At 44.2% G+C, this 27,865-nt stretch overlaps 2 protein-coding genes across 2 annotated transcripts; one reads left to right on the forward strand and one right to left on the reverse strand.

Moving 5' to 3' along the window:
- Window positions 1-1,448: 1,448 nt before the first annotated feature.
- LOC106573827 (myeloid-derived growth factor) lies at window positions 1,449-9,239 on the forward strand. Its single transcript, XM_014149193.2, has 6 exons — window positions 1,449-1,799; window positions 2,444-2,494; window positions 2,752-2,813; window positions 3,168-3,249; window positions 7,517-7,589; window positions 8,024-9,239. The coding sequence occupies exons 1-6, from the start codon at window positions 1,659-1,661 to the stop codon at window positions 8,101-8,103; spliced, it is 489 nt and encodes a 162-aa protein (XP_014004668.1). The 5' UTR covers window positions 1,449-1,658; the 3' UTR covers window positions 8,104-9,239.
- Window positions 6,751-27,293, reverse strand: LOC106573826 (uncharacterized). Its single transcript, XM_014149192.2, has 3 exons — window positions 25,756-27,293; window positions 15,139-16,027; window positions 6,751-7,292 (listed from the first exon to the last, which is right to left on the reverse strand). Exons 1-2 carry the CDS (start codon window positions 26,761-26,763, stop codon window positions 15,257-15,259), a joined length of 1,779 nt encoding a protein of 592 aa, XP_014004667.2. The 5' UTR covers window positions 26,764-27,293; the 3' UTR covers window positions 6,751-7,292; window positions 15,139-15,256.
- Window positions 27,294-27,865: the final 572 nt, after the last annotated feature.

A 27,865-nucleotide genomic window follows, 5' to 3' on the forward strand; every position in this document is an offset into this window, starting at 1 on the left:
GTGCATTGTAGCTCTCGTTGGCTGGCCCTCGCTTCATACTAGTCGCCAAATCCACTGGCTCCAGATCATCTACAAGACCCTGCTAGGTAAAGTCCCGCCTTATCTCTGCTCGCTGGTCACAATAGCTGCACCCACCCGTAGCACGCGTTCCAGCAGATATATCTCACTTGTCACTCCCAAAGCCAATTCCTCATTTGGCCGCCTATCTTTCAAGTTCTTTGCTGCAAATGACTGGAACGAACTACAAAAATCTCTGAAACTGGAAACACTTATCTCCCTCACTAGCTTTAAGCACCAGCTGTCAGAGCAGCTCACAGATCACTGCACCTGTACATAGCCCATCTATAAATAGCCTAAACAACTACCTCTTCCCATACTGTATTTATTTATTTTGCTCCTTTGCACCCCAGTATTTCTACTTTGCACACTCATCTACTGTCAAATCTACCATTCCAGTGTTTTAATTGCAATATTGTATTTACTTCATCACCATGGCCTATTTATTGCCTTTACCTCCCTTATCTCACCTCATTTGCTCACATTGTATATAGACATATTTTTCTACTGTATTCTTGACTGTATGTTTGTTTTACTCCATGTGTAACTCTGTGTTGTTATATGTGTGGAACTGCTTTGCTTTATCTTGGCCAGGTCGCAGTTGTAAATGAGAACTTGTTCTCAACTTGCCTACCTGGTTAAATAAAGGTGAAATAAATAAATAATTATTGCCGTTCATTCTGTCACATCCTATGGCCCTCGCCATACGTCATCACCACATGAATCATGGACAAAGATTACAGTGAAGTATCCCTGAATTAGCAGTGCAGTTTCAGCCAGTGCACGTGAGGAACCTGAAATGGGCTGGCCTTCTATAGAGTGGAGGGAAAGGGGCTTGTAGGGGTGAGTGTATGAAAGTCTCAGACAAGACTTAAATAAACAGAGACGCTGGCCAGCGCAGATCCAGAAATACATACGGAGTCAACTGCTATACCACTGTTATTTACTATTACTATAGAACCAGGGCTGATGGGTTCATAACGTTGAATAGTCTACTTTCACAATACTGGTTTTAACATTTTCTTTACATTATTACTTTATTTTTTATATATATTTTTTTATATTAAAAGTGGTAGAATTCTTGCAAAGACAGTTGAACTATTCATAATTGACCTGTGGACTGTTTTGGTTTTCTCGATGACTTGTAAACAATACAATACAATGTTTTATCTCAATGAGATCAAATAATAACAAACAATCAAGTAAAATAGAGGATAAATAACCATAAACAAAAAGGTTGAAATGTGTGGCTTCTCCTGTAGATGAACTTCAGAACAATCAGCTTAGTCACCAGTGCAAGATGAGACAAGAACACAGCCTCAGTATTCTTAGAAAATGGCGCCCTCGTGTGATGAAAATGAACTATCGCAGAGAGATACTGATTGGATAGTTAAGATTTATGCAGGCTGAAAAAGAAGAACAATAAATTAAACTGTTTAACCACATATGTTTGTATTTGAAAGCATCAAGAAGTTTCGCGTATTTGAGAGCAAAAACGTGTTTTTCACGAATTCCCTCATCACTTGAATTATTTTGAGTTCCATGTGACGACACTCCGCAGAGCACTCGCACGAATTATCGGTCAGTAGCAGCAGACCAAAATGGCGCAAAATAACTTTGCATTTCTTGCTTTGTTGGTTGTAACGTCAACAGTTACATTGGCTAGTGCCGATGAGCGAACGAAAACTGTGGAATTCAACGTAAAACCCGGTGGAATGGTGCACACGTTCTCTGAGAAAATGGTAAGCAATATAGCTAGCCACAACATCCAGCCAACAGTACTGTACTACTTGACAGCTAGTGAAGTCGTGTATGTTGCATTGTAATGTTGTAGTGGCACAAATATGCATACGAATTGCCGAGTAACGTTATAGTTCCCTGCAAACTCTTGCTGTTGGTTCACATATGGTAGCTAATTCAAATAACAACCAAGAACATGATGGCACCGCTCACAAATGAAATATAATTTAAACTATGTAGCTAAAACATTTTTTTCTTAAGTCTCTGGTCGTCGCATGATGATGAGGAAACGACCTCTGATATGCTGACACGTCAGTACCGGAGTGCCACAAGGAGGCTATTCATTGGCCTAGAATAGATCTACATTTTCCGACAGAGACGCAATCCATGTTGTCTTTATGTTAAATCCCAAATATACAATAGTAGCCGATGCATGTGAAAATAAAGTGCCCCGTTGTATTACAAATTGCAGATGTTTGAAATAATAATGAGCTATACATTGTTTGACTCCCAAACATCCGATTTGACTTCCAAACACTTAGGCCTACAAATAAATAATGTGTTTTGTCTTTTAATGATCATTCCTGGCTCAATTTAATCATCAAGAAAAATGTACAGATGTCTTAAATTCCTCCTACTTTCACAGAGAGAATATGAATGTTCATTCACGTATGCATCACAAGGGGGAACCAACGAGGTAGGTTGTATCTTGATCTAAGTTTAGGTTGTTTCAACCTAATAAATAGGACACTTCATTCTAGTCTAGAGTTGAAACATATGCTACCTGCGGTAAACTGATTCATAGGTTTCAGTGTGCAGTTTAAAAGTACATTCCAGAGTAGATCAACAGAAAGTACATTTCAACCTGTGCCATACTACTCACATACCTAAAGAATACATAATCAAAATAATAATATTATAATAACAGGTTTTCATGCTATGTTGTTTTAACAGCAATGGCTGATGAGTGTGGGCCTGAGCGACGACGACAGTCTGTTCTCCTGCTCTTTGTGGAGGTAAACTGTAATCCCTGGTGTGAGGTCACACTGAACAATAGAAGTTAGACTGCAGAGATTTCCATGTACACTGAATGAGTTATTCATTGAACTGTCGCTTGGTGGTCATTCACCTGAGATATCTCAGGTCAATCAGTTCCAGTTTTTCATCTTAGCTTTGCCTAGTGAATAACTAATAGCAGAGTCAACAATCTTGCTTTATCTTGGCCAGGTCGCAGCTGTAAATGAGAACTTGTTCTCACCTGGCCTACCTGGTTAAATAAAGGTGAAATAAAAAAATGGAATAAAAACGTCAGTAGTGATTTAATCCCTATCTTCATTTTTGTTGATTTCTCTCTTCCTCTTTGTTGATAGACCCCAAGGGAAGTCCTACCTGTTTTTCACACAGTTCAAGGCTGAGCTGAAAGGAGCCAAGATTGAGTATGCCAGTGCATATGTAAGTATCCACCATATACAGATGGGTCATGTAATTTGCTCTCCTATCGGCATTTCTACATAATAATGCATTGGAGCACAGTCTTTGCTAACATGTTTTGTGGTGTAAAGTAGATAAGGTATATGTCCAATGTCAGCATATTGTCGCAGCAGCATTGACCCGTCTTCTCCGCTGGTCTCCTGGTTCAAGTGCGCTTCTGTCTGTCTCAGTGATAATGAGGTAGAACTGCATATCCCCATGGAAACATGTCTTCTACATTGACTGTATGTACCTACCTACACATTTTTAGACTTCGGTCTGTTTTTATCCTGATTTACTGGCAAGCTACAGTTGAAGACGGAAGTTTAAATACACTTAGGTTGGAGTCCTTAAAACTTGTTTTTCAACCACTCCACAAATTTCTTGTTAACAAACTATAGTTTTGGCAAGTTGGTTAGGACATCTACTTTGTGCATGACACAAGTCATTTTTCCAACAATTGTTTACAGACAGATTATTTCACTTATAATTCACTGTAGCACAATTCCAGTGGGTCAGAAGTTTACATACACTAAGTTGACTGTGCCTTTCAACAGCTTGGAAAATTCCAGAAAATTATGTCATGGCTTTAGAAGCTTCTGATAGGCTAATTGACATAATTTGAGTCAATTGGAGGTGTAGCTGTGGATGTATTTCAAGGCCTACCTTCAAACTCAGTGCCTCTTTGCTTGACATCATGGGAAAATCAAAAGAAATCAGCCAAGACTTCAGAAAAAAGTTGTAGACCTTCACAAGTCTGGTTCATCCTTGGGAGCAATTTCCAAACGCCTGAAGGTACCACGTTCATCTGTACAAGCAATAGTACGCAAGTATAAACACCATGGGACCACGCAGCCGTCATACCGCTCGGGAAGGAGACGCGTTCTGTCTTCTAGAGATGAACGTACTTTGGTGCAAAAAGTGCAAATCAATCCCAGAAGAACAGCAAAGGACCTTGTGAAGATGCTGGAGGAAACGGGTACAAAAGTATCTATATCCACAGTAATATGAGTCCTATATCGACTCAGCAAGGAAGAAGCCACTGCTCCAAAACTGCTATAAAAAAGCCAGACTACGGTTTGCAACTGCACATGGGACAAATATTGTACTTTTTGGAGAAATGTCCTCTGGTCTGATGAAACAAAAATAGAACTGTTTGGCCATAATGACCATCGTTATGTTTGGAGGAAAAAAGGGGAGGCTTGCAAGCCGAAGAACACCATCCCAACCGTGAAGCACGGGGATGGCAGCATCATGTTGTGGGGGTGCTTTGCTGCAGGAGGGACTGGTGCACTTCACAAAATAGATGGCATCATAAGGAAAGAAAATGATGTGGATATAATGAAGCAACATTTCAAGACATCAGTCAGGAAGTTAAAGCTTGGTCGCAAATGGGTCTTCCAAACGAACAATGACCCCAAGCATACTTCCAAAGTTGTGGCAAAATGGCTTAAGGACAACAAAGTCAAGGTATTGGAGTGGCCATCACAAAGCCCTGACCTCAATCCCATAGAAAATTGTTGGCAGAACTGAAAAAGTGTGTGCGAGCGAGGAGGCCTTACAAACCTGACTCAGTTACACCAGCCCTGTCAGGAGGAATGGGCCAAAATTCACCCAACTTATTGTGGGAAGCTTGTGGAAGGCTACCTGAAATGTATGACCCAAGTTAAACAATTTAAAGGCAATGCTACCAAATACTAATTGAGTGTATGTAAACTTCTGACCCACTGGGAATGTGATGAAAGAAATAAAAGCTGAAATAATAATTACCTGACCTCAAGACAGGGAATTTTTACTAGGATTAAATGTCAGGAATTGTGAAAAACTGAGTTTAAATGTAGTTGGCTAAGGTGTATGTAAACTTCCGACTTCAACTGTAAATCAAGGCTAATATAGGGCTTTATATGGGTAGAGATGATAAAATAGATTGTCATGGCAACACACAGTATCAGTCAAAAGTTTGGACACAGCTACTCATTCAAAGGTTTTTCTTTATTTTAACTATTTTCTATATTGTAGAATAATAGTGAAGATATTAAAACTATGAAGTAACACATATGGAATCATGTAGAAACAAAAAAATCTAAATATATTTTATATTCTTTGAAGCAGCTACCCCTTGCCTTGATGACAGCTTTGCACACTCTTGGCATTCTGTCAACCAGCTTCACCTGGAATGCTTTTCCAATTGTCTTGAAGGAGTTCCCACATAGGCTGAGCACTTGTTGGCTGCTTTTCCTTCACTCTGCGGTCCAACTTATCCCGAACCATCTCAATTGGGTTGAGGTTGGGTAATTGTGGAGGCCAGGTCATCTGATGCAGCACTCCATCACTCTCCTTCTTGTTCAAATAGTCCTTACATAGCCTGGAGGTGTGTTGGGTCATTGTCCTGTTTAAAAACAAATGATAGTCCCACTAAGCGCAAACCAGATGGGATGGCGTATCGCTGCAGAATGCTGTGGTAGCCATGCTGGTTAAGTGTGCCTTGAATTCTAAATAAATCACAGACAGTGTCACCAGCAAAGCACCCCCACACCATCAGACCTCCTCCTCCATGCTTCACGGTGAGAACCACATATGCGGTGATCATCCGTTCACCTACTTTGCGTCTCACAAAGACACAGCGGTTGGAACCAAAAATCTCAAATTTGGACTCATCAGACCAAAAGAGATATTTCCACCGGTCTAATGTCCATTGCTCATGTTTCTTGGCCCAAGCAAGTCTTCTTCTTATTGGTGTCCTTTAGTAGTGGTTTCTTTGCAGCAATTCTACCATGAAGGCCTGATTCACGCAGTCTCCTCTGAACAGTTGATGTAGAGATGTTTCTGTTACTTGAACTCTGAAGCATTTATTTGGGCTGCAATTTCTGAGGCTGGTAACTCTGATGAACTTATCCTCTGCAGCAGAGGTAACCCTGGGTCTTACTTTCCTGTGGCGGTCCTCATGAGAGCCAGTTTCATTATAGTGCTTAATGGTTTTTGCGACTGCATTTGAAGAAACTTTCAAAGTTCTTTGAATTTTCCGAATTGACTGACCTTCATGTCTTAAAGTAATGATGGAATGTCGTTTGTCTTTGCTTATTTGAACTGTTCTTGCTATAATATGGACTTGGTCTTTTACTAAATAGGGCTATCTTCTGTATACCACCCCGACCTTGTCACAACACAACTGTTTAGCTCAAACGCAGTAAGAAGGAAAGAAATTCCACAAATTAACTTAACAAGGCACACGTGTTAATTGAAATGCATTCCAGGTGACTACCTCATGAAGCTGGTTGAGAGAATGCCAGGAGTGTGCAAAAGCTGTCAAGGCAAAGGGTGGCTACTTTGAAGAATCTCAAATATAAAATATATTTTTATTTGTTTAACACTTTTTTGGTTACTACATGATTCCATATGTGTTATTTCATAGTTTTGATGTCTTCACTATTATTCTACTATTCTACAATGTAGAAAATAGTAAAAATAAAGTAAAACCCTTGAATGAGTAGGTGTGTCCAAACTTTTGACTGTTACTGTAGGTATTTGAGAGAACATTATATTGCAGTCAGAGAGTACATTGTTACCATGTTGCATTCAGATCTAACCATGTATTCTTCTCCCAAGTGAATGCTGCTGTGTTCAGAGTACAAACAACTCTCAGACTAGTGTCACATCACATGTAAGTTGCACACAGAGTTCTAAGGCAGTGGTTCCTAAACCGTTCTGTGCTGTGTCCGTCCCACCATAAGTTTTTTATATCTCCCTCTGATCTACTATGTAAACTGATGTTTGCAGTCATGACGCAGTTTATTGCCACATCTTCACACAAACCAATGGCAACCCACCAGTGTTTACCCAAACACCATACAGGGAAACGCTGTTCTGAGGAGTCTGTCAGGCGAGGAGGCTTTGTACATCGCCGCACATACACTGCTCTCCCACAGGCCTCTTCTTGACCATCCTCCCTCGCAAGGACAAAGCCTCAGACAGACGCTGTCGTCAGAACAGAACCGTTCAACCTCTCCTCCTGACGGCACTGTCTCCTGTGAAAAGACAGAATAAACAACACTCACTAAACATTGGGATAAAAATAACCAGCACTCCTGAGAAGCAGAGCATCTCCTCGACCTTGTCACTCCACTGTAACTCTCCTTGCCTCTGTCGTGATGAGTTTCTCTCTTTTCCATTCACACTTTCATCCCCTTGTTTGTTATCCCTTTTCTCATCAATCCCCTGCTCCCATCTCTCCCCGTCATCGTCTCCACAGTCCCAGACTGCGACGGGAGGACAGAGGGATGTGACTTTGAAGGAAGATGAATTCACTGTGGGGGATTCTACAGGTGAGATGACTAGTCTGCTTACTGCTGAGCTACTGCATTCCCGTATGTCTGTCACAACAGATCAATACTCTTCTTGTTTTTTACCTATTTGTCTGGAATTAAGCGTTTGCGACAAAAGTAGATAGAATTGATGATGGATCTATACTTTGGCACAATGTCAGCAACAGCAATCTGAACATTATAACAACCTACTTCCACTGGCTTAGCATATACCTCCGCGGGGGGTGGGGCCATGGGTAATAATATGAATATGAACACGTTATAAGCCATGGCCAAAAATATAGAATTACAGGAAATTTGCTATAAAACTGCAAACATTTCAGGGGGGCCCTGCTAAATTGTGGTATGCCACTGTCTACTACTGAATGTTGTTGAATGTTGTACTTGTGTTATGATATTGTAGTAACTTGTTTCCTCTCCCATCACCCTTCCAGTGACCCACAAAGATGGGAAGTTCCGCGCTGAGCTCTCCAAACTGACTATTATTGGCCGGACACGACGCAATGAGCTTTGATTGGCTGGAAATCCCAATGACTGTTGTAATATCATCAAATGGTGACATCCAGGCGTGCTCTCAAGGCAGGCCATTGTGCTCTAATGTCGACAACAGTGGCAATTGAAAGACGATATTCAAGCACGAAGGACGATACAGTCTTAGACAGCCTTAGACCTTGGTGGTCTACAACTATGCTGTTGAATAAATCTATTGTTTGTTATTTTGAGGATTATGGCTTTACATGGAAAATTCATTATGTTCCATACTGTATGAGAATGCATCTTGGGATGTCTGATCTTAACGGGTGTAGAGAGTTATAGGTTCAGAGGATTTATCGGTCTTATGCTAAGCCAGGGAAATGTGAGTAATCTTTTGTCTTCGCCGTGCGCACGTTAACAGATATATATTTTTCCAATCTGCTTCTTCTCTAAGCAAGTGAATGGTTAGTACAGACACTGTAGAGCATGGAGCCCAGTTTCTCTGTTCTTTTGATCTAGATAGATAGATTCTCCCTCCTCTCTCACTCCTACCAACAGTCTTAATGAAGCTAGGTGGAGCTTTAGAACAGATGCTTATTTGGCCCACCAGGATTAGAGACATATTGCCTTGATGTAGAGGATAGTTAGCTTGCCAGCACATACCAGGTTCATCCCTGTCTGTCTAGAGGAGGCCCTCACTCAGCGTTGATAGTGGAGTCCCATGGCTCCCAGAAGGAAATACCACCGGGCACTTATTTTTTTATATTTTATTTTCTACTCTTTGGCTTTCTAAATCACAATGTGCAACTGATGCTCCAATAAAAGTCATGTTGTCTGGGAATGTGAAATGTGTGTTCTCATGTTTTGACACAGCTAATTGATCAGAATGTCCTTGCTAATATTTCACACTGCTGTCCATGCTCAGGTTTGATGGTTTTCAGCTTGGATTACTTTCAGAGTTCTGTGTGTCGATCTCATGCTCTTGTTTTATATTATTAGGGCACACATTTTCAGTTCAGCAGATTCCATAGCCATGAGTTACATTATTACGTTCCATATGAAAATGTAGCTATTACACAAAGACGAAATTCGATGTGCATAATGTTTTTGGACAGTTTGCAAACAATGTAACATTTTTTATAAAATCGTTGAGTTAATAAAGCCGAATAATACAAACATGGTCTCTTTTTTGCTTTCTTGAGTAAGGCAGCTCCAAAATGCAGGTGTTTCAGCCTAGTTCAGTACTTTCTGTGGTGGTGGGGCAGCCAGCGGAAAATAAACTCCCTTTTTCAGGACCCTGTCTTTCAAAGGTAATTCGTAAAAATCCAAATAACTTCACAGATCTTCATTGTAAAGGGTTTAAACACTGTTTCCCATGCTTGTTCAATGAACCATAAGCAATTAATGAACATGCACCTATGGAACGGTCGTTAAGACACTAACAGCTTACAGACAGTAGGCAATTAAGGTCACAGTTATGAAAACTTAGGACACTAAAGAGGTCTTTCTACTGACTGAAAAACACCAAAGAAAGATGCCCAGGGTCCCTGCTCATCTGCGTGAACCTGCCTTAGGCATGCTGCAAGGAGGCATGATGTCTGCAGATGTGGCCAGGGCAATAAATTGCAATGTCCGTACTGTGAGACACCTAAGACAGCGCTACAGGGAGACAGGACGGACAGCTGATCGTCCTCGCAGTGGCAGACCACATGTAACAACACCTGCACAGGATCGGTACATCCGAACATCACACCTGCGGGACAGGTCCAGGATGGCAATAACAACTGCCCGAGTTAAACCAGGAATGCACAATCCCTCCATCAGGGCTGACTATCCGCAATAGGCTGAGAGAGGCTGGACTGAGGGCTTGTAGGCCTGTTGTAAGGCAGGTCCTCACCAGACATTACTGGAAACAACGTCGCCTATGGGCACAAACCCACCGTCACTGGACCAGACAGCACTGGCAAAAAGTGCTCTTCACTGACGAGTCGCAGTTTTGTCTCACCAGGGGTGATGGTCGGATTCGCGTTCATCGTCGAAGGAATGAGCGTTACACCGAGGCCTGTACTCTGGAGCGGGATCAATTTGGAGGTGGAGGGTCCGTCATGGTCTGGGGCGGTGTGTCACAGCATCATCGGACTGAGCTTGTTGTCATTGCAGGCAATCTCAACGCTGTGCGTTACAAGGAAGACATCCTCCTCCCTCATGTGGTACCCTTCCTGCAGGCTCATCCTGACATGACCCTCCAGCATGACAATGCCACCAGCCATACTGCTCGTTCTGTGCGTGATTTCCTGAAAGAACGGAATGTCAGTGTTCTGCCATGGCCAGCGAAGAGCCCGGATCTCAATCCCATTGAGCACGTCTGGGACTTGTTGGATCAGCGGGTGAGGGCTAGGGCCATTCCCCCCAGAACTTGCAAGTGCCTTGGTGGAAGTGGGGTAACATCTCACAGCAAGAACTGGCAAATCTGGTGCAGTCCATGAGGAGGAGATGCACTGCAGTACTTAATGCAGCTCGTGGCCACACCAGATACTGACTGTTACTTTTGCTTTTGACCCCGCTTTTGACCCCCCCCCCTTTGTTCAGGGACACATTATTCCATTTCTGTTAGTCACATGTCTGTGGAACTTGTTCAGTTTATGCCTCAGTTGTTGAATCTTGTTATGTTCATACAAATATTTACACATGTTAAGTTTGCTGAAAATAAACACAGTTGACAGTGAGAGGACATTTCTTTTTTTTGCTGAGTTTACGTAGCGTAGGGTTTGGTAATGTTCTCTAGTTGCGCCGTGATTGGCTCATTGTTCTGTCACTCATGGGGACACTACGTCACCACCAAGTCTAAGGGTAGAGCTTGAAAATTCAAGCCCCTTGTGTGCTGCCATAGAGTTACATTAGAAGTGCCCATCCAAGAAGGCTCAAGGTCATTGGCTACAGATAAAATTACGTCAAATCATGTTATATCTACAGTACCTTGATTGAACTGATCATGTCAACATCATACTTCAAAATCTTAGCTCGCAGTCATCATCATGAATCAAGTCGACAATCTACTGGCAAATCTTTTTTAATCCTTGTCATATGAAGGGAAATTATGAAGAGAATTTATAGATAAAACGTATCGGTGCTCATCGACCATTGGACATCAACATTACACAACAAGTCGGAAGTTGCAAATTCAACAATGAGTGGTTTGGAAGGAATCAGTGGCTAACTGCAAGCATTGCAAAGCAATCACTAGCCTGCTATTCAGTGGAGTGACTGTGTGGTCCCAAGTCTGGGTTTCAGGGTCCCTTTTCCAAGCTTAAAATTATAAACATTCAACATTGGCCATGCTGTCAATGAAGCATGATTTGTGCCGCGCTCAAAACAACTGTTAACTCGGACTGGGAAATCTGACTTCAGTTAGTTCAAGACAACTGGGAACTCAGGGAAAAATTTGCTCCGACTGGGAAAATACATTTTGAACGGTCATCCATCTCGGAATTATAAGTCAGGAATTCAGGCCTCTTTCTAGAGCTACGACCTGAAGATCACTGATATCATCATGATTCAACCTTGTTTTTTTCCCGAGTTTCCAGTTATCTTGAAAGCACCATAAATCCAGAGAATACCAGATTTTGATGACAAAGTTTGATGCAAAAATTTGCCCACAAAGGACCGCCGCGCCACCTTCCTGTTCAAAAATGTATTGTATGCTGCTGCATAAATTATGTAATATGCCAGGGAGATATGTATACTGTAGCTTAGAATGTAATATTAAGTGTATGTTGTGTAGTAAGCTGTTAGTAGCCTATGTGCATCACCCTAATAATTTGGTCTATTTTTCCATCTTAATTTTGCCTAATGTTTTGACTTGGTGGTGCACATGTAGCCTATAACCTATTTTAGAGAAATGTAATCATCTAATATTGTAAGAGCTTCCATTGTCTGCTTATATGCCCCCTTTATTTATCCTACGGTTCTGACTTTGTGTACAGGGAGAACACTGTAAGAACAGCCCAAGTTCTGAATTCTGTCACTGTACATTTCAAATGTGCTGAACAAATAGTTATATTGACTACGTCCGTCATAGCTCTCTCATTAATGTCTTAATCAAAATGATGGATTGCCTCTTAGCCGCTTGTCGTCCCCTTATGCGATAGTTTGTACATCTCAATTGTCAATAGAAACCACATTTGTTTCAGAAAGTCAGCCACATCAGCTATGTTTTTTAAAGGCATTAAATGAGGCTGAATGAACTGTTCCGCTGCCAGACAAGGCTCCGCTGAGAGCCAGGTGTAGCAGTGGTAAGGTTTTGGGACTGCTTCTGTTCTGGGACTCTGCTGTTGGGACAGCTTTATGTAGGCCCTAACAGTTTGTGGGCACCGTTTGTCACCGTTATAGTGCAATTAATGTATTGTTTAGTGTTGTGTTGTGTTGTGACATGGCTTTGCTGGCATGCATCCTAATTTTTGTTTTGTTTTTGTTTTCCCAACCAAGATGTACATGCTGAAATCGCCACTGCTTAAGTGTATTTAAAATCAAATACTTTTAGACTTTTACTCAAGTAGAATTTTACTAGGTGACTTTCATTTTTACTTGAGTAATTTTTTATTAAGGTATCTTTACTTTTACTCAAGTATGACATTTGGGTATTTTTTTCCACAACTGGCTGAAATAAAAGATCCCAGAAATGTTCCATATGCACAAAAAGCTTATTTCTCTCATATTTTGTGCACAAATTTGTTGAGCATGTATCCTTTGCCAATATAATCCATCCACCTGACAGTTGTGGCATATCAAGAAGCTGATTAAACAGCATGATCATTACACAGGTGCACTTTGTGCTGGGTACAGTTAAAGACCACTCTAAAATGTGCAGTTTTGTCACAATGCCACAGATGTTTCAAGTTTTGAGGAAGCGCGCAATTGGCCAGCTGAATCTAGGAATGGCCACCAGAGCTGTTGCCAGAGAATTGAATGTTAATTTCTCTACCATAAGCTGCCTCCAACATCGTTTTAGAGAATTTGGCAGTATGTCCAACATTTAACCACGTCATTGGCAGTAGAATGGCAGTAGAGCACAGTGACATTGAACGTGGAACCGTCATAGGATGCCACCTTTCCAACAAGTCAGTTTGTCAGATTTCTACCCTGCTAGAGCTGCCCCGGTCAACTGTAAGTGCTGTTATTGTGAAGTGTAAACATCTAGGAGCAACAAAGTCTCAGCCGCGAAGTAGTAGACCACATAAGCTCACAGAACGGGCAACCAAGTGCTAAAGTGCATAGCGCATTCAAATTGTCTGTCTTTGGTTGCAACACTCACTACAGAGTTCCAAACTGCCTCTGGAAGCAACGTCAGCACAATAACTGTTTGTCGGGAGCTTCATGAAATGGGTTTCCATGGCCGAGCAGCCGCACGCAAGCCTAAGATCACCATACGCAATGCCAAGTATCAGCTGGAGTGGTGTAAAGCTCGCCGCCATTGGACTATGGAGCAGTGGAAACGCGTTCTCCGGAGTGATGAATACCGCTTTACAATCTGGCAGTCCGACGGACGAATCTGGGTTTGGCGGATGCCAGGAGAACGCTACCTGCCCCAATGCATAGTGCCAACTGTAAAGTTTGGTGGAGGAGGAATAATGGTCTGGGCTGTTTTTCATGGTTTGGTCTTGGCCCCTTAGTTCCAGTGAAGGGAAATCTTAACGCTACAGCATACAATGACATTCTAGATGATTCGGTGCTTCCAACTTTGTGGCAACAATTTGGGAAAGGCCCTTTCCTGTTTCAGCATGACAATGCCCCCATGCACAAAGCGAGGTCAATACAGAAATGGTTTGTTGAGATAGGTGTGGAAGAACTTGACTGGCCTGCACAGAGCCCTGACCACAACCCCATCGAACACCTTTGGGATGAATTGGAACACCGACTGCGAGCCAGGCCTAATCGCCCAACATCAGTGCCCGACCTCACTAATGCTCTTGTGGCTGAATGGAAGCAAGCCCATCAGCAATGTTCCAACATCTAGTGGAAAGCCTTCCCAGAAGAGTGGAGGCTGTTGTAGCAGCAAAGGGGGGACCAACTTCATATTAATGCCCATGATTTTGGAATGACACGTTCGACGAACAGGTGTCCACATACTTTTGTTCGTGTTGTGTATCTGTGACCAACAGATGCATATCTGTATTCCCAGTAATGTGAAATCCATAGATGAGGGCCTAATGAATTCATTTCAATCGACTGAATTCCTTATGTGAACTGTAACTCAGTAAAATCTTTGAAATTGTTGCATGTTGCATTTATATTTTTGTTCAGTTTATAAACAGGTCGTTACTATTGGCCATCTGTTACTACTATAACTGTTGACTTTTAACTTCCCATCAGAAAACATGGCCAACATTGTCTAAAAATTGCATTGGAAGGTATTCCTAAGATCCCTGATTAGAACAATGTTTCCAGTCCAAATGTATCTGCTGAAGTACATGTCAAGTCCACAAGATGGCATCAAATTAACTACAAATACAAATGATCTACAACATGCAATGGCACGTTACAACCACTGTGATACAGGTAGATTGATTCTGAACTACGGGCACCATGATACGACCCGATGAGTGCGTCATCATTTCTCTCTTGTAAATGCTCTCGGCCAGTTTGGATTGTGTTCCCCCATCTCTCTCTCTCTTCCTCTCTATTTCCTGATTGACATTTACAGGGAACAGATGGAGCTTGTGGATGAGGAGGGTTAGGTTAGGCATCACCACCAAGGGCCCATTGAAGGTTAGGACTAATGGCCAGCTGCCCCGCTCTCTGTCCCCCTCTCCCCCATCTCCCCCAGATACACTTCCAAGCACTGTGGGACCAAGTCAGCCAAGAGACATTGTACACCAAAGAGATGTTCTCACTTCCTATTTGGTCGTGTCATCATTCTGCTAAGTGAGCATCTGCATCGGGCCCTAGACGTTACAAGTGCGGCCGAGCCAGGTGTTGCTGTCTCTTATCCTGTCTCTTGTCCTTGGTCAGAGCCAAGCCAGAAAGGTGGACAGGGTGTCAGCACAAATGCAGCAGAACTCTGCTGACATATACCTACCCCGAGACACCTCTCATCACCTTGGAAACGTGGACTCTGCTCAAGTTGGCGAGCCTTAAATCACCCTCTGCTCCCTCAGCTCTGTGGCAGTTGCTCCATTGATCCAACCTCCTCCCTCTCACACCGTGGTCGAGAGCAGTCTTCTCTTCACAGGATACGGGGGAGCCTTCCTGGGGTCCTTGCCTTTACTTGCCCCCCGATCAAACTGCCCATCGTGCGGGTAAGGAGGCGGCTTGCGGCCCTTGGGCCCTGGAACTCTCCCTGGGCCGTGTGGTACCGTCTGGCCCTGGGTTAGCCCCAGTGATTTAGCAGATGTTGTCCTCACTCCCTCCACCATGGTCTGGGTCTTAAGGGCTCTGGGTGGGCTGACAGGGAGAGGTGACCTCATGGGTGGCCCTGTTTGGGTTTCTAAGGTGACAGAAGGACTGAGAGCAGAGGGGTGAGGAGGGGGACTTATTTCATGGGGGGAAAGTCCAAGGATGTGAAACAGAGCAGAGTTAGAGGCAGGGTTGAGGGGGTAATGTAAACTCTTGCTCTTGACTGAGGGATCATGGGTGTTGGGGTGAGGTGGGTTGGTACTGATGGGGGACAGACCAGGGGTGGGAGGGCGAACAGGGCTACTCCTGTGAGGCCTGGGAGCAAGTTGGTGGAGGAGGCAGACCGGGCTGGAGGCAGGGTTGTGACGCTGGGGTGAGTTAGTCCTGATGACGGAGGACAGAGCTGCGTCCCCCTGCCTGGTCTCCTCACCCCCTGGGCCCCTGGGCCTCTGATGGCTACTGCCCATCACGACTCCACTGGAGGTGGAGCTACTGTCACTGGGCAGGCTGGGGCTGGCTTCCCCTTCACTCAGGTCAATGGACGAGGTCAGCAGCTCAATCTGCTGCACCACCTGTGAAAGAGATTAAGATACACGTCAGAGATGGGGCTGGAGAGATGCGAGAAAATTAGATGGAGAAAATGTTTGATCTGCCTCAACCTTTGCTGTGTGTGGTCGTGCTGTTGCTAGGCAAATTGTTTTTCTCACTTAACTACTCAAGTTCTCTGGTGTCTTCCTTCAGGTCCCTAACCACCTGCTCCAGTAAGAGATGTTCCTTGCACCACACTATAAGAGCAGCATCGCTGGATGTTACTCCATACATTTATTTAACATTCTACTATCCTTTTAAATACCCACGTGGAATACCCTTGCTCTCGAACTGCACTTATGCGGAACTTTCCACCTGGCACGGCAGGAGTGCCATATACAGTACAGTAATGCAGCAAGATAACGTGAGAGGGGCCGATTTACATGTCACTTTTATGGGATGAGAATATGAGCCAGGGCTCAGGCGTTTCCATAAAAGGATTAAAAGCATGGTTCCAGCTGCTCCCCTGTCAGCATCTGGTGGTGGAAGGACCAGAGAGGAGTGGGTACCGCTGCTGAGCATCACTTTAAAACAATGCATACATTAGGTAAATGGAGCATAGCAGGGTCGTTCCACGAAAAGAGCGCCTTTTGCGTCCCTTTGATATTTTAAGCAGAAATTGTGCACCAATAGATATTGTGCCCTTTAATATAGACCACATGGTCATTTTAATACATCAGATTTTTTTTTTATTGAATAAAGACTTGCTAAAGTGCCCAAATTCAATATTTTAACATGTTCCTCTGTTCACCCCTTCTAAGAAGATTTTAACCCACTTAACCCTAAAACGTTTTCACCATCATTGTAAAGCCCTAGTTATTTTGTTGATTTGACAAAGTAATTTCTGAAGATTATTATTTATTTCAAGTGATTAATAAAATAAAATACAAAAAACACCCTGTTACATGAACTGAACTTTTGCTTTAATATTTATTTCAAAATAAACATTTTACATTTAATAGTCAAATCATAGTGTAAAAGCAGTGAGCTGGTTCTACTCTTTTTGGCCATTTTTTGGTGTTTTGATAATGGGAAACTGAGCGGGTCAAGCATAACACATTAACCCTGTTATCAATAGATAGACAGGCTAGAAATGTTTCAACAATTTCATTTTGTAAAGTTTGCATTCAATTACCCCTCCCTGTTGCACACAGCAAGCTTCCATTCCCCTTGTCACAAATGGATTTATGGCTGATTTAAGAGGAAATCGTCAACCCTGTAACTTTATTTGGAACTTACTGTAGTCATTTTTATATTTAATTAACTTCTTGAGATGGGATACTTGTTTTTCATTAAGTTTAACATGTGCTCTTTATAACAGAATGTTAAAATGAAATGGGGGAAAAAATGGACGAAGTTACACTACCCAGAAGGTTTTCTCATTTGATGGAAACATAGAGAATGATAGAGGCCTCTACTAGCCAAAAGCCTGTATTAGCATGGGCAGCACGATTGAGGACTTTCACCATTTTGAAGTAGTCAAGTGGGTGGGACTTCCAATGGGTTAAGGAAGGATCATATGATTCCATCCGGGTCATCAGGAGGGATCAGCCAATGAATATACTCGTGAGAAAAAATTCCATAACTGCAGGTGGCAGTAAATCGCCAATCTTGGCTTTATACCTGTTCAAACAACACACTACAGGTGGCAGAATGTATTCCTTTCAGTTTGTTTGCCAACAAAAGAGAATGGTGTTGGAATGTATAAAGGCCGTTTTACGGGCTCCTGACCAACTCTGCTATTTTGTATGTTTTTTTGCGCTGATCGTAACTTTTTTATACATTATGTTCCCGCCATCATTTCCTAAGACCGAAAATAACTTCTGTACATCAGAACAGCGATCACTAACCTCGATTTGGATGAAGATTTCTACTTCAATGAGTTGGCGACAGAGGGCATACTGCTCACCCCGGACCAGGCCGTAATCCCGACACTCGGAAGAGAAAGAGACGACAATATAGAGACTGATTTGCGGGGAACCCTGATGAAACTAAGGACAAGTAAATAATCCGCCTCTACCCTCTGTTCTATTGGCGAATGTATAATCACTGGAGAAGATACTGGACAAGCTCTATTCGAGACTATCCTATCAACGGAACCTGAAGAACTGTAATATCCTAGGTTTCTTGGAAACTTGGCTGAACAAGGACATGGATAATATTCTCTGGTTTTCTATGTATCGACAGGACAGAACGGTAGTGTAAAGTAAGCTCAAGGGGGGTGGTGCGTCTCTTTGTTAATTAGTAGTTGGTACTCAATCTCTAATATTAGGTTTCAAGGTTCTGCTTGCCTGAGTTAGAACACCTCATGATAAACTGTATACCATACTATTTAACAAATATTTACCATATTTTTCGTAGCTGTTTATTTACCACCACAAACTGAGGCTGGCACCAAGACCGCACTCAACGAGCTGCAGGGGGCCATAAGCAAACAATAAAATGTTCATCCAGAGGCAGCGCTCCTGGTGGTCGGTGATTTTAATGCAGGAAAACATTTCTACTAACATGTCACCTGTGCAACTAGAGACAAAATAACTCTAGATCACCTTTACTCCACACTCTGACGCTCGTTGGATGTGGCAGCGTTGCAAACTATCACGGATTACAAAGGGAAACTCCGCTGCGAGCTGCCCAGTGACGCGAGCCTACCAGACAAGTTAAATGCTTTCTATGCTTGCTTCGACGTACGCAACACTGAACCCTGCATAAGAGCACAAGCTGTTCCCGGATGACTGTGTGATCACGCTCTCCATAGCCGATGTAAGAACTTTAAGCAGGTTAACATTCACAAGGCCGCAGGGCAAACGGATTACCAGGACGCATACTCAGATCATGCACCGACCAGCTGGCAAGTGTCTTCACTGATATTTTCAGCATCTCACTAACCCAGTCTGTAATACATACATGTTTCAAGCAGACCACCATAGTCCCTGTGCTCAAGAATGCCAAGGTAACCTGTCTAAATGACTATCACCCCTTAGCACTCACATCTGTAATCATGAAATGCTTTGAAAGGCTGGTCAAGGCTCACATCAACACCGTCATCCCAGACACCCTGGACCCACTCAAATTTGCATACCACCCCAACAGATCCACAGATGATGCAATCTGTATGGCACTCCACACTGCCGTTTCCCACTTGAACAAAAGGAAGACCTACATGAGAATGCTGTTCATTGACTACAGCTCAGCATTCAACACCATAGTGCCCTACAAGCTCATCACTAAGAGTAAGACCCTGGGACTGAACACCTCCCTCTGTAACTGGATCCTGGACTTCCTGATGGGATTCCACCAAGCGGTGAGGGTAGGCAACAACCCATCCGCCACACTGACACTCAACACGGGGGCCCCTCAGGGGTGCGTGCTTAGTCCCCTCCTGTACTATCTGTTCACCCACGTCCTCATGGCTACGCATGACTCCAACACCATTATTAAGTTTGCTGACAACACAACGGTGGTAGGCCTGATCACCGACGACGATGAGACAGCCTATAGGGAGGAGGTCAGAGACCTGGCAGTGTGGTGCCAGGACAACAACCTTTCCCTCAACGTCAGAAAGTCAAAGGAGCTGATCGTGGACTACAGGAAACGGATGGCCATCCACATCACTATGGATCTATCATGGTCCAAACACACCAACACGGCCGTGAAGAGGCCACAACAACGCCTCTTCCCCTTTAGTAGGCTGAATTTTTTTGGGCATGGGCCCTCAGATCCTCAAAAAGTTATACAGCTGCACCATTGAGAGCATCTTGACTAGGTACATCACTGCTTGCTATGGCAACTGATTCGTCATCCGACCGCAAGGCTTTACAGAGGATAGTGTGGGCAGCCCAGTACGTCATTGTTGAGCTCCCTGTCATCCAGGACCTCTATACAAGGCGATGTCAGACGAAAGCCATAAAAATTGTCACAGACTCCAGCCACCCAGGTCATAGACTGTTCTCTCTGCTATCACACAGCAACGGTACTGATGCACCAAGTCTGGATCCAACAGGACCCTGAACAGCCTCTACGCCCAAGCTAAAAGACTGCTAAATAGTTAGTCCGGGTAGCTATTTGGTTAACTATTTATCTATCTGCATTGACCCTTTTTGCACTAACTTTTTTGACTCATCACATCCGTGCTCCTACCGTTTACTATCTAGCACTTTATTCCTAGTTATACAGTGGGTATAGAAAGTTACCACCCCCTTTCAAAATGTTCACCTTTTGTTGCCTTACAGACTGAAATGAAAACACATACAATTATACTTTTCCAGCTATATTTACACACAGTAACCCACAATATCAATTAAAAAAATAATCCCCAAAACTGTAAAATGCCCTATTAGTATAAGTGAACCCCCCCCTTAGAATTGAAATTGCAAACTTGCTGAGGTATAACCAACCACAAATCAAGCTAATTGGCTTCCATCTGTGATCAGTTGTAGTGACTTTGATTAGTTCAGAATAAAAGCAGTTCATAGAGGACTCCACTGCTTAGTAGTGCAATTCAAAGCAAATAATCCATTATGGGCGGCACTTTCAAAAGATCTATGAGATAAAGTTGTGGAAAGCACAAGTCAGGGGATGGATATGAAAAGATTTCAAATGCTTTCTCTATCCCTCGGAGCACAGTTAAGACCATATTACGAAGTGGAAGGCGTATGGCACCACCCAGACCCTGCATAGATCAGGCCGTCCCTCCAAACTGGATGACCTGGCAAGGAGGAGACTGATCAGAGGGGCTACCAAGAGGCCAATGGTGACTTTGAAGGAGCTTCAGGCCTTTATGGCAAAGATTGGTCAATGTGTGCATGTGACCACAATACCACAAGCGCTCCACAAATCTGGCCTCTATGGGAGGGTGGCAAGAGAAAAACACTCCTCAAAAAAAGCCACATCAAGTCTGGTTCGAGCTTTGCCAAAATGCACATTGTAGATTCCGAGGCCAAGTGGCAAAAGGTGCTGTGGTCAGATGAGACCAACATTTTTGGCCTGTATGCAAAACAATATATCTGGCGAAAACCCAATACATCTTTCCACCCGAGGAACACCAAGTCTATAGTAAAGCACGGGGGTGGCAGTTGTAACGATGTGCGCTGACAGTCGGGAAGCAAGTTCAGGCAGTATGCGTTTTAATAAATAAACACAACATAATACCAAATAAGAAACATGGGCAATGCAGACATTTTTTTTTGGGGGGGGGCAACGCACAGACATGACACAGAAACATTGGCGCCTGGGGAAGGAACCAAAGGAGTGACATATAAAGGGCAGGTAATCAAGGAGGTGATGGAGTCCAGGTTAGTGTCATAATGCGCGTAACGATGTTGACAGGTGTGCGCCATAACGAGCAGCCTGGTGACCTAGAGGCCGGAGAGGGAGCACACGTGACAGCAGCATCCTGTTGAGGGGGTGTTTCTCTTCAGCAGGGAGCACTTGTTGGGATAAAAGGGAAAATGGACAGTGCAAAATACCGACAGATTTATGAGAACCTGCAGCCCTCTGCCAGGAAGTTGAAAATGGGAAGATGGTTCACGTTTCAACATGACAATGACCCAAAGCACACCGCCAAAGTAATCATACAGTGGCTGAAGGACAAGAAGGTGAATGTCCTTGAGTGGCCTAGTCAGAGCCCCGACCTAAATCCCATCGACAATCTGTGGAATGACTTAAAGAGTGCGGTCCATGAGCGCTCACTATGCAATTTGACTGAGCTTGAACAATTCTGCAAGGAAGAATGGGCAAATATTCCACAGTCTAGGTGTGCAAAGTTAGTAGAGACGAATTCAAAGAGACTCATGGCTGTAATTCAAGCAAAAGGTGGTTCCACCAAGTATTAACTCAGGGGGGTGTTCACTTATCCAAATATGGTATTTTACTGTTTTACTTGTGGGTTCATTTTTCTCATTTGGACACTGTGGGTTACTGTGTGTAAATAAAAAGTCTGATTTTATGTGTTTTCATTTCAGGCTGTAAGGCAACAAAAGGTGAACATAGAATTACCTCGTACACCTGCATATCGACTTGGTACTGATGCTCCTTGTATATAGCCAAGTTATTGTTACTCTTTCTGTATCTATTTCTACTTTTATTATTACATGTTTTACTTTTCTATTATTTCTCTATTTTCTTTCTCTCTGCATTGTTGGGAAGGGCCCGTAAGCATTTCACTGTTAGTCCACACCTGTTGTTTCGAAGCAAGTGACAAATAGCATTTGTCCAGCTGTGCCCTGGACACCATATGCGAACTGACTGCCCCCCATCTAACTTCAGAGCTCGTGCTGTTAGGTGACCTAAACTGGGACATGCTTAACACCCTGGCCATCCTACAATCTAAACTGGATGCTCTCAATCTCACACAAATTATCAATGAACCTACCAGGTACAACTCCAAATCTGTAAACACTGGCACCCTCATAGATATCATCCTAACCAACTTGCCCTCCAAATACACCTCTGCTGTCTTCAACCAGGATCTCAGCGATCACTGCCTCATTGCCTGCGTCCGTAATGGGTCCGCGGTCAAACAACCACCCCTCATCACTGTCTAACGCTCCCTAAAACACTTCAGTGAGCAGGCCTTTCTAATCGACCTGGACCGGGTATCCTGGAAGGATATTGACCTCATTCCGTCAGTAGAGGATGCCTGGTTATTCTTTAAAAGTGCTTTCCTCACTATCTTAAATAAGAATGGAGAACCAGGAACAGATATAGCCCTTGGTTCACTCCAGACCTGACTTCCCTCGACCAGCACAAAAACATCCTGTGGCGTACTGCATTAGCATCGAATAGCCCCCGCGACATGCAACTTTTCAGGGAAGTTAGGAACCAGTATACACAGGCAGTTAGAAAAGCAAAGGCTAGCTTTTTCAAACAGAAATTTGCATCCTGTAGCACTAACTCCAAGAAGTTCTGGGACACTGTAAAGTCCATGGAGAACAAGAGCACCTCCTCCCAGCTGCCCACTGCACTGAGGCTTGGAAATATTGTCATCACCGATAAATCAATAAGCATTTTTCTACGGCTGGCCATGCTTTCCACCTGGCTACCCCTACCCCGGTCAACAGCTCTGCACCCCTCACTGCAACTTGCCCAAGCCTCCCCATTTCTCCTTCACCCAAATCCAGATAGCTGATGTTCTGAAAAACCTACAAATCAGCAGGCCTAGACAATCTGGACCCTCTCTTCCTAAAACTATCCGCTGAAATTGTTGGAACCCCTATTACTAGCTTGTTCAACCTCTCTTTCGTATCTTCTGAGATCCCCAAAGATTGGAAAGCTGCCGCGGTCCTCCCCCTCTTCAAAGGGGGAGACACTCTAGACACAAATTGCTACAGACCTATATCTATCCTACCCTGCTTTTCTAAGGTCTTCGAAAGCCAAGTTAACAAACAGATTACCAACCATTTCAAATCCCACTGTACCTTCTCTGCTATGCAATCTGGTTTCAGAGCTGGTCATGGGTGCACCTCAACCATGCTCAAGGTCCTAAACGATATCATAACTGCCATCGATAAGAGACATTACTGTGCAGCCGTATTCATCGACCTGGCCAAGGCTTTCGACTCTGTCAAATCACCACATTCTTATTGGCAGACTCAACAGCCTTGGTTTCTCAAATGATTACCTCGCGTGGTTCACCAACTACTTCTCCGATAGAGTTCAGTGTGTCAAATCGGAGGGCCTGTTGTCCGGACCTCTGGCAGTCTCTATGGGGGTGCCACAGGGTTCAATTCTCGGGCCGACTCTCTTCTCTGTATACATCAATGATGTCGCTCTTGCTGCTGGTGATTCTCTGATCCACCTCTACGCAGACGACACCATTCTGTATACTTCTGTCCCTTCTTTGGACACTGTGTTAACTAACCTCCAGACAAGCTTCAATGCCATACAACTCTCCTTTCGTGGCCTCCAACTGCTCTTAAATGCATGTAAAACTAAATGCATGCTCTTCAACCGATCACTGCCCGCACCTGCCCGTCCGTCCAGCATCACTACTCTGGACGGTTCTGACTTAGAATATGTGGACAACTACAAATACCTAGGTGTCTAGCTAGACTGTAAACTCTCCTTCCAGACTCATATTAAACATCTCCAAACCAAAATTAAATCTAGAGTCAGCTTCCTATTTCGCAAAACAAAGCATCCTTCACTCATGCTGCCAAACATACCCTCGTAAAACTGACCATCCTACCGATCCTTGACTTCGGCGATGTCATTTATAAAATAGCCTCCAACACCCTACTCAACAAATTGGATTCCATCTATCACAGTTTTTCACCAAAGCCCCATATACTAACCACCACTGCGACCTGTACGCTCTCATTGACTGGCCCTCGCTTCATACTCGTCGCCAAACCCACTGGCTCCAGGTCATCTACAAGTCTCTGCTAGGTAAAGCCCCGCCTTATCTCAGCTCTCTGGTCACCATAGCAGCACCCACTTGTAGCACGCGCTCCAGCAGGTAAATTTCACTGGTCACCCCCAAAGCCAATTCCTCCTTTGGCTGCCTTTCCTTCCAGTTCTTTGCTGCCAATGACAGGAACGAACTGCAAAAATCACTGAAGCTGGAGACTCCTATCTCCCTCACTAGCTTTAAGCACCAGCTGTCAGAGCAGCTCACAGATCACTGCACCTGTACATAGCCCATCTGTAAACAGCCCGTCCAACTACCTCATCCACATACTGTATTTATTTATTTATCTTGCTCCTTTGCACCCCAGTATCTCTATTTGCACATTCGTCTTCTGCACATCTACCATTCCAGTGTTCAATTGGTATATTGTAATTACTTCGCCACTGTGGCCCATTTATTGCCTTACCTCCCTTATCTCACCCCATTTGCACACACTGTATATAGACTTTTTCTACTGTATTATTGACTGTATGTTTGTTTATCCATGTGTAACTCTGTGTTGTTTGTGTTACTGCTGTGCTTTATCTTGGCCAGGTCGCAGTTGTAAATGAGAACTAGCCTACCTGGTTAAATAAAGGTGAAATAAAATAAATAAACATTTTGATTTGAAGAAGAAAATGTACTAGTATAAAATGAAGACTGCCTCAATAGCTCGGCCTGTGCGCTCACAGACGTCATAATGGAAACGATATAGGGATGCTTTCTCTATCATTATCTATGGGTGGAACGACCCAGCAAACACCACTTCCTCCCTTTAAAAATGCAGTGAAATCTTCACTTCTATGCTGTTTCATAGATAAGACTGTCACACTGTGGTGGAGAGATGCTTTCCAAGCAGTATAACAGTGTATATCAATTCAGACGCCTCTTTAATGCATGTTAAAGTATCAAACGTATGAACTGGTATTATGCTCTTTCTGAGAAGTGCAAAAGTAACACACTGTACAACTGCTCTTCACAGTCCCTTCGGGACGTTGAAATAGCGTGATATGTATATACAAATATCAAAGGAACATCAAAGAAAGCAGCTGCAATATTTTGAAGCCTATATGACAATACCAGGATATCGCTCACTATCCCCTCCCAAAACAACTTTTTTTTTTCAATATTTGACACTTATTGAGACAGTTTGGAAATCAGAACAGTGGGATGCGGGGCATGAACCGCAGTCGCCGTTGTACATGTGACTTGTGCCGGGGAGTGTTACCACTACACCACAGCTCTGCACGAGAAACAGCTTTAAGTCCTCCCATCAAAGATAGACCCTATCTGTAACTTATAGGCAAACAGAAACGTCTTTACCTCCTTCATCTCCTGATGGATGTCCTTCAGGCCTCCTAGAACCTCCTCCAGGTTCTCCACCACTCTCCGGATCTGATCCCGGACCACCTTCCGGTGGCTCCTCTTCGACCCAGTCAGCCCTGGCCCTCTCCTGGAGCCATGGTGGCCACTGGCGGGCCTGGTCTGGACATCCTCTGGGATGGGACAGGGCTTACTGGGACCCTGCTGGGGTCGGAGAGTGGGACCTCCCATATTTCTCTGAGGAACCTCTGTAGAGAATATGACCTCATGCAGAGAGCTGGGTCCATTGTAACCCTCCACAGGTTTAGTCAAGTATTTCTGTTCTCTTCTGGTCTCTGCTCCGCCTACTGGTCTAGTCAAGTCTCTCTGGATGTTTCTGACTTTTTTGGGGGTGGATCTCAAGGTAGAACCGAAACTCTGGTGTCTGGGTAAGCCCTGTGTGGCTGTGGCTGAATCCACCCAGCTGGATTTATGAAGGTTCCTCTGACAGGTCTGTCTGGGGTAACCCCAAAGCTGTTCCTCCAAACAAACAGGCACTTTACAGCCGTCTTGACCTTTGAACTGTGTTGGTGGAGCGGGGGAAGTCACGTAGTTCCTGACTGAGGGGTGTGGTAACGTCTGGTGGTGGTTCCAAACAAAGGAGCGTTCTGTGTAGTGGTCCCTGACAGATGCGCTGTGTCTCAGGCCTGGCTCTGGAGACAGGACCTGGCTCCACCTGGAAGGACTGCCCTCTTGGCTTCTTAAATCTAGCTCTTCCAGTTCCAGTCCATTCAAATGGGGACCCATCCTTTCCTTCCCATGTATATTGTTGATTACCTCTTGTGATTTAAAGCCTACCTCTTTGGCTCTGTTGGGATAGGTAAGGTTGGGATCAGTCCGCCTGCGCTGCCCATTGAGTCCCATGTCACTGTGATGGGCCCTGAATCTATTGTGGAGCCAGAGGTTGAGATGAGGGTTGCTGTGCTGAAAGCCTCTGTGCTCCGCAGGCGCTCTGGTGTCTGAGAACATGATGGAAGCAGTCCAGCAGCCACAGAGGAAGACTCCTTAAAGAATTAGCTTTTTTCCCCCTCCTGCTTCCCGCCCTTGACATTCACATGGAATGTTTTTCTCATTGACTTCTCCCTCTCCCGCTCTTTTCCTCTCTCTCGAAAACTTTCTTCCGCTTATTTCTCCTCAGACCCCCACCCACTCGCTCCCCTTTCCTGTCCAAGCCTGTTTCTGATTGTATCCCTTTGTTTTTTCTCTCTTTCTCTTCCCGGTCCTACCCCCTCACGCTCCGTCTTAGCGTGCTGTGATCCTTACTGCTTCCCCCTGTTGCCCTCTCTGCTGCTCATGGCCTCTCTGTCTTCCTCTCCCTGCGTCTCTGGCTCAGTGGCTGTGGCGCGCTTCCTGTCTCCCCCCCCTCTCTCTCCCTCACACTCATTCCCCCTGCCGCCCAGCACTGCGCTGTCTCCCTTTCTCGCTCTTTATTCCTCCCACTCCTTCTCACTGCTGTACCTCCCTCTGTACCTCTCTCCCTCTTCCCCTCTCTCTCTCTGTATGTCTGTCTCTCTCTCTCCCATTTAACCCGCTTGTAGATTGAGACTAGTGGAACTTCAATCAAGATTCCTGTTTTTTAATCCCTGGTAGACGCTGTGTCCCCACGTGAGCCTCCCCACTCCGCCTCTCATCTGATTACTCCTGTTCAGCTTGGGATACCAGAAGGGGCGAGAAGGGGATAAGGAGGGGGTGGGGTGGGTCCACAACACTGCACCGTAGCATACAGCAGTTAGCTACACAGACATAAAAGCCCTGAGCAGATACAAGCTGTAACACACCTGCCCCGGCCCGTTAACTACAGTATTGTCACCTATGGAGCTGAGGCACCTCTTGTTGTTTCATGGTATTTTCTGCTTCTCTGACTTCTATTTGTTCCAGTTATGCAGTGGCAGCTGCTATTTGAAGCTTGATTCAAATCCTATATTGGCAACTGTCTGGATTAGTTGTGATGTGTCTGACAAACCCAGAAATGCCTCCTAGGGGTATTTTTACTCACTGTGCGACTCCCTCCTTGGATGCACCCTAAACGAGACAATGACAGTCACTGAGAACACTGACAGTGTCTGTCATT

This window comes from Salmo salar, chromosome ssa16 (assembly GCF_905237065.1).
Source record: "Salmo salar chromosome ssa16, Ssal_v3.1, whole genome shotgun sequence".
Taxonomy (NCBI): Eukaryota; Metazoa; Chordata; class Actinopteri; order Salmoniformes; family Salmonidae; genus Salmo; species Salmo salar.

Bases quoted from the DNA above. Each gene is read 5' to 3' on its own strand.
- LOC106573827 (XM_014149193.2), top strand. From the start codon at position 1,659: ATGGCGCAAAATAACTTTGCATTTCTTGCTTTGTTGGTTGTAACGTCA. The intron at 2,495-2,751 runs GTAGGTTGTATC...TTGTTTTAACAG, and splicing joins CACAAGGGGGAACCAACGAG to CAATGGCTGATGAGTGTGGG. The intron at 2,814-3,167 runs GTAAACTGTAAT...CTTTGTTGATAG, and splicing joins TTCTCCTGCTCTTTGTGGAG to ACCCCAAGGGAAGTCCTACC.
- LOC106573826 (XM_014149192.2), bottom strand. From the start codon at position 26,763: ATGTTCTCAGACACCAGAGCGCCTGCGGAGCACAGAGGCTTTCAGCAC. The intron at 16,028-25,755 runs GTAAAGACGTTT...TCTCTTTCACAG, and splicing joins TCCATCAGGAGATGAAGGAG to GTGGTGCAGCAGATTGAGCT.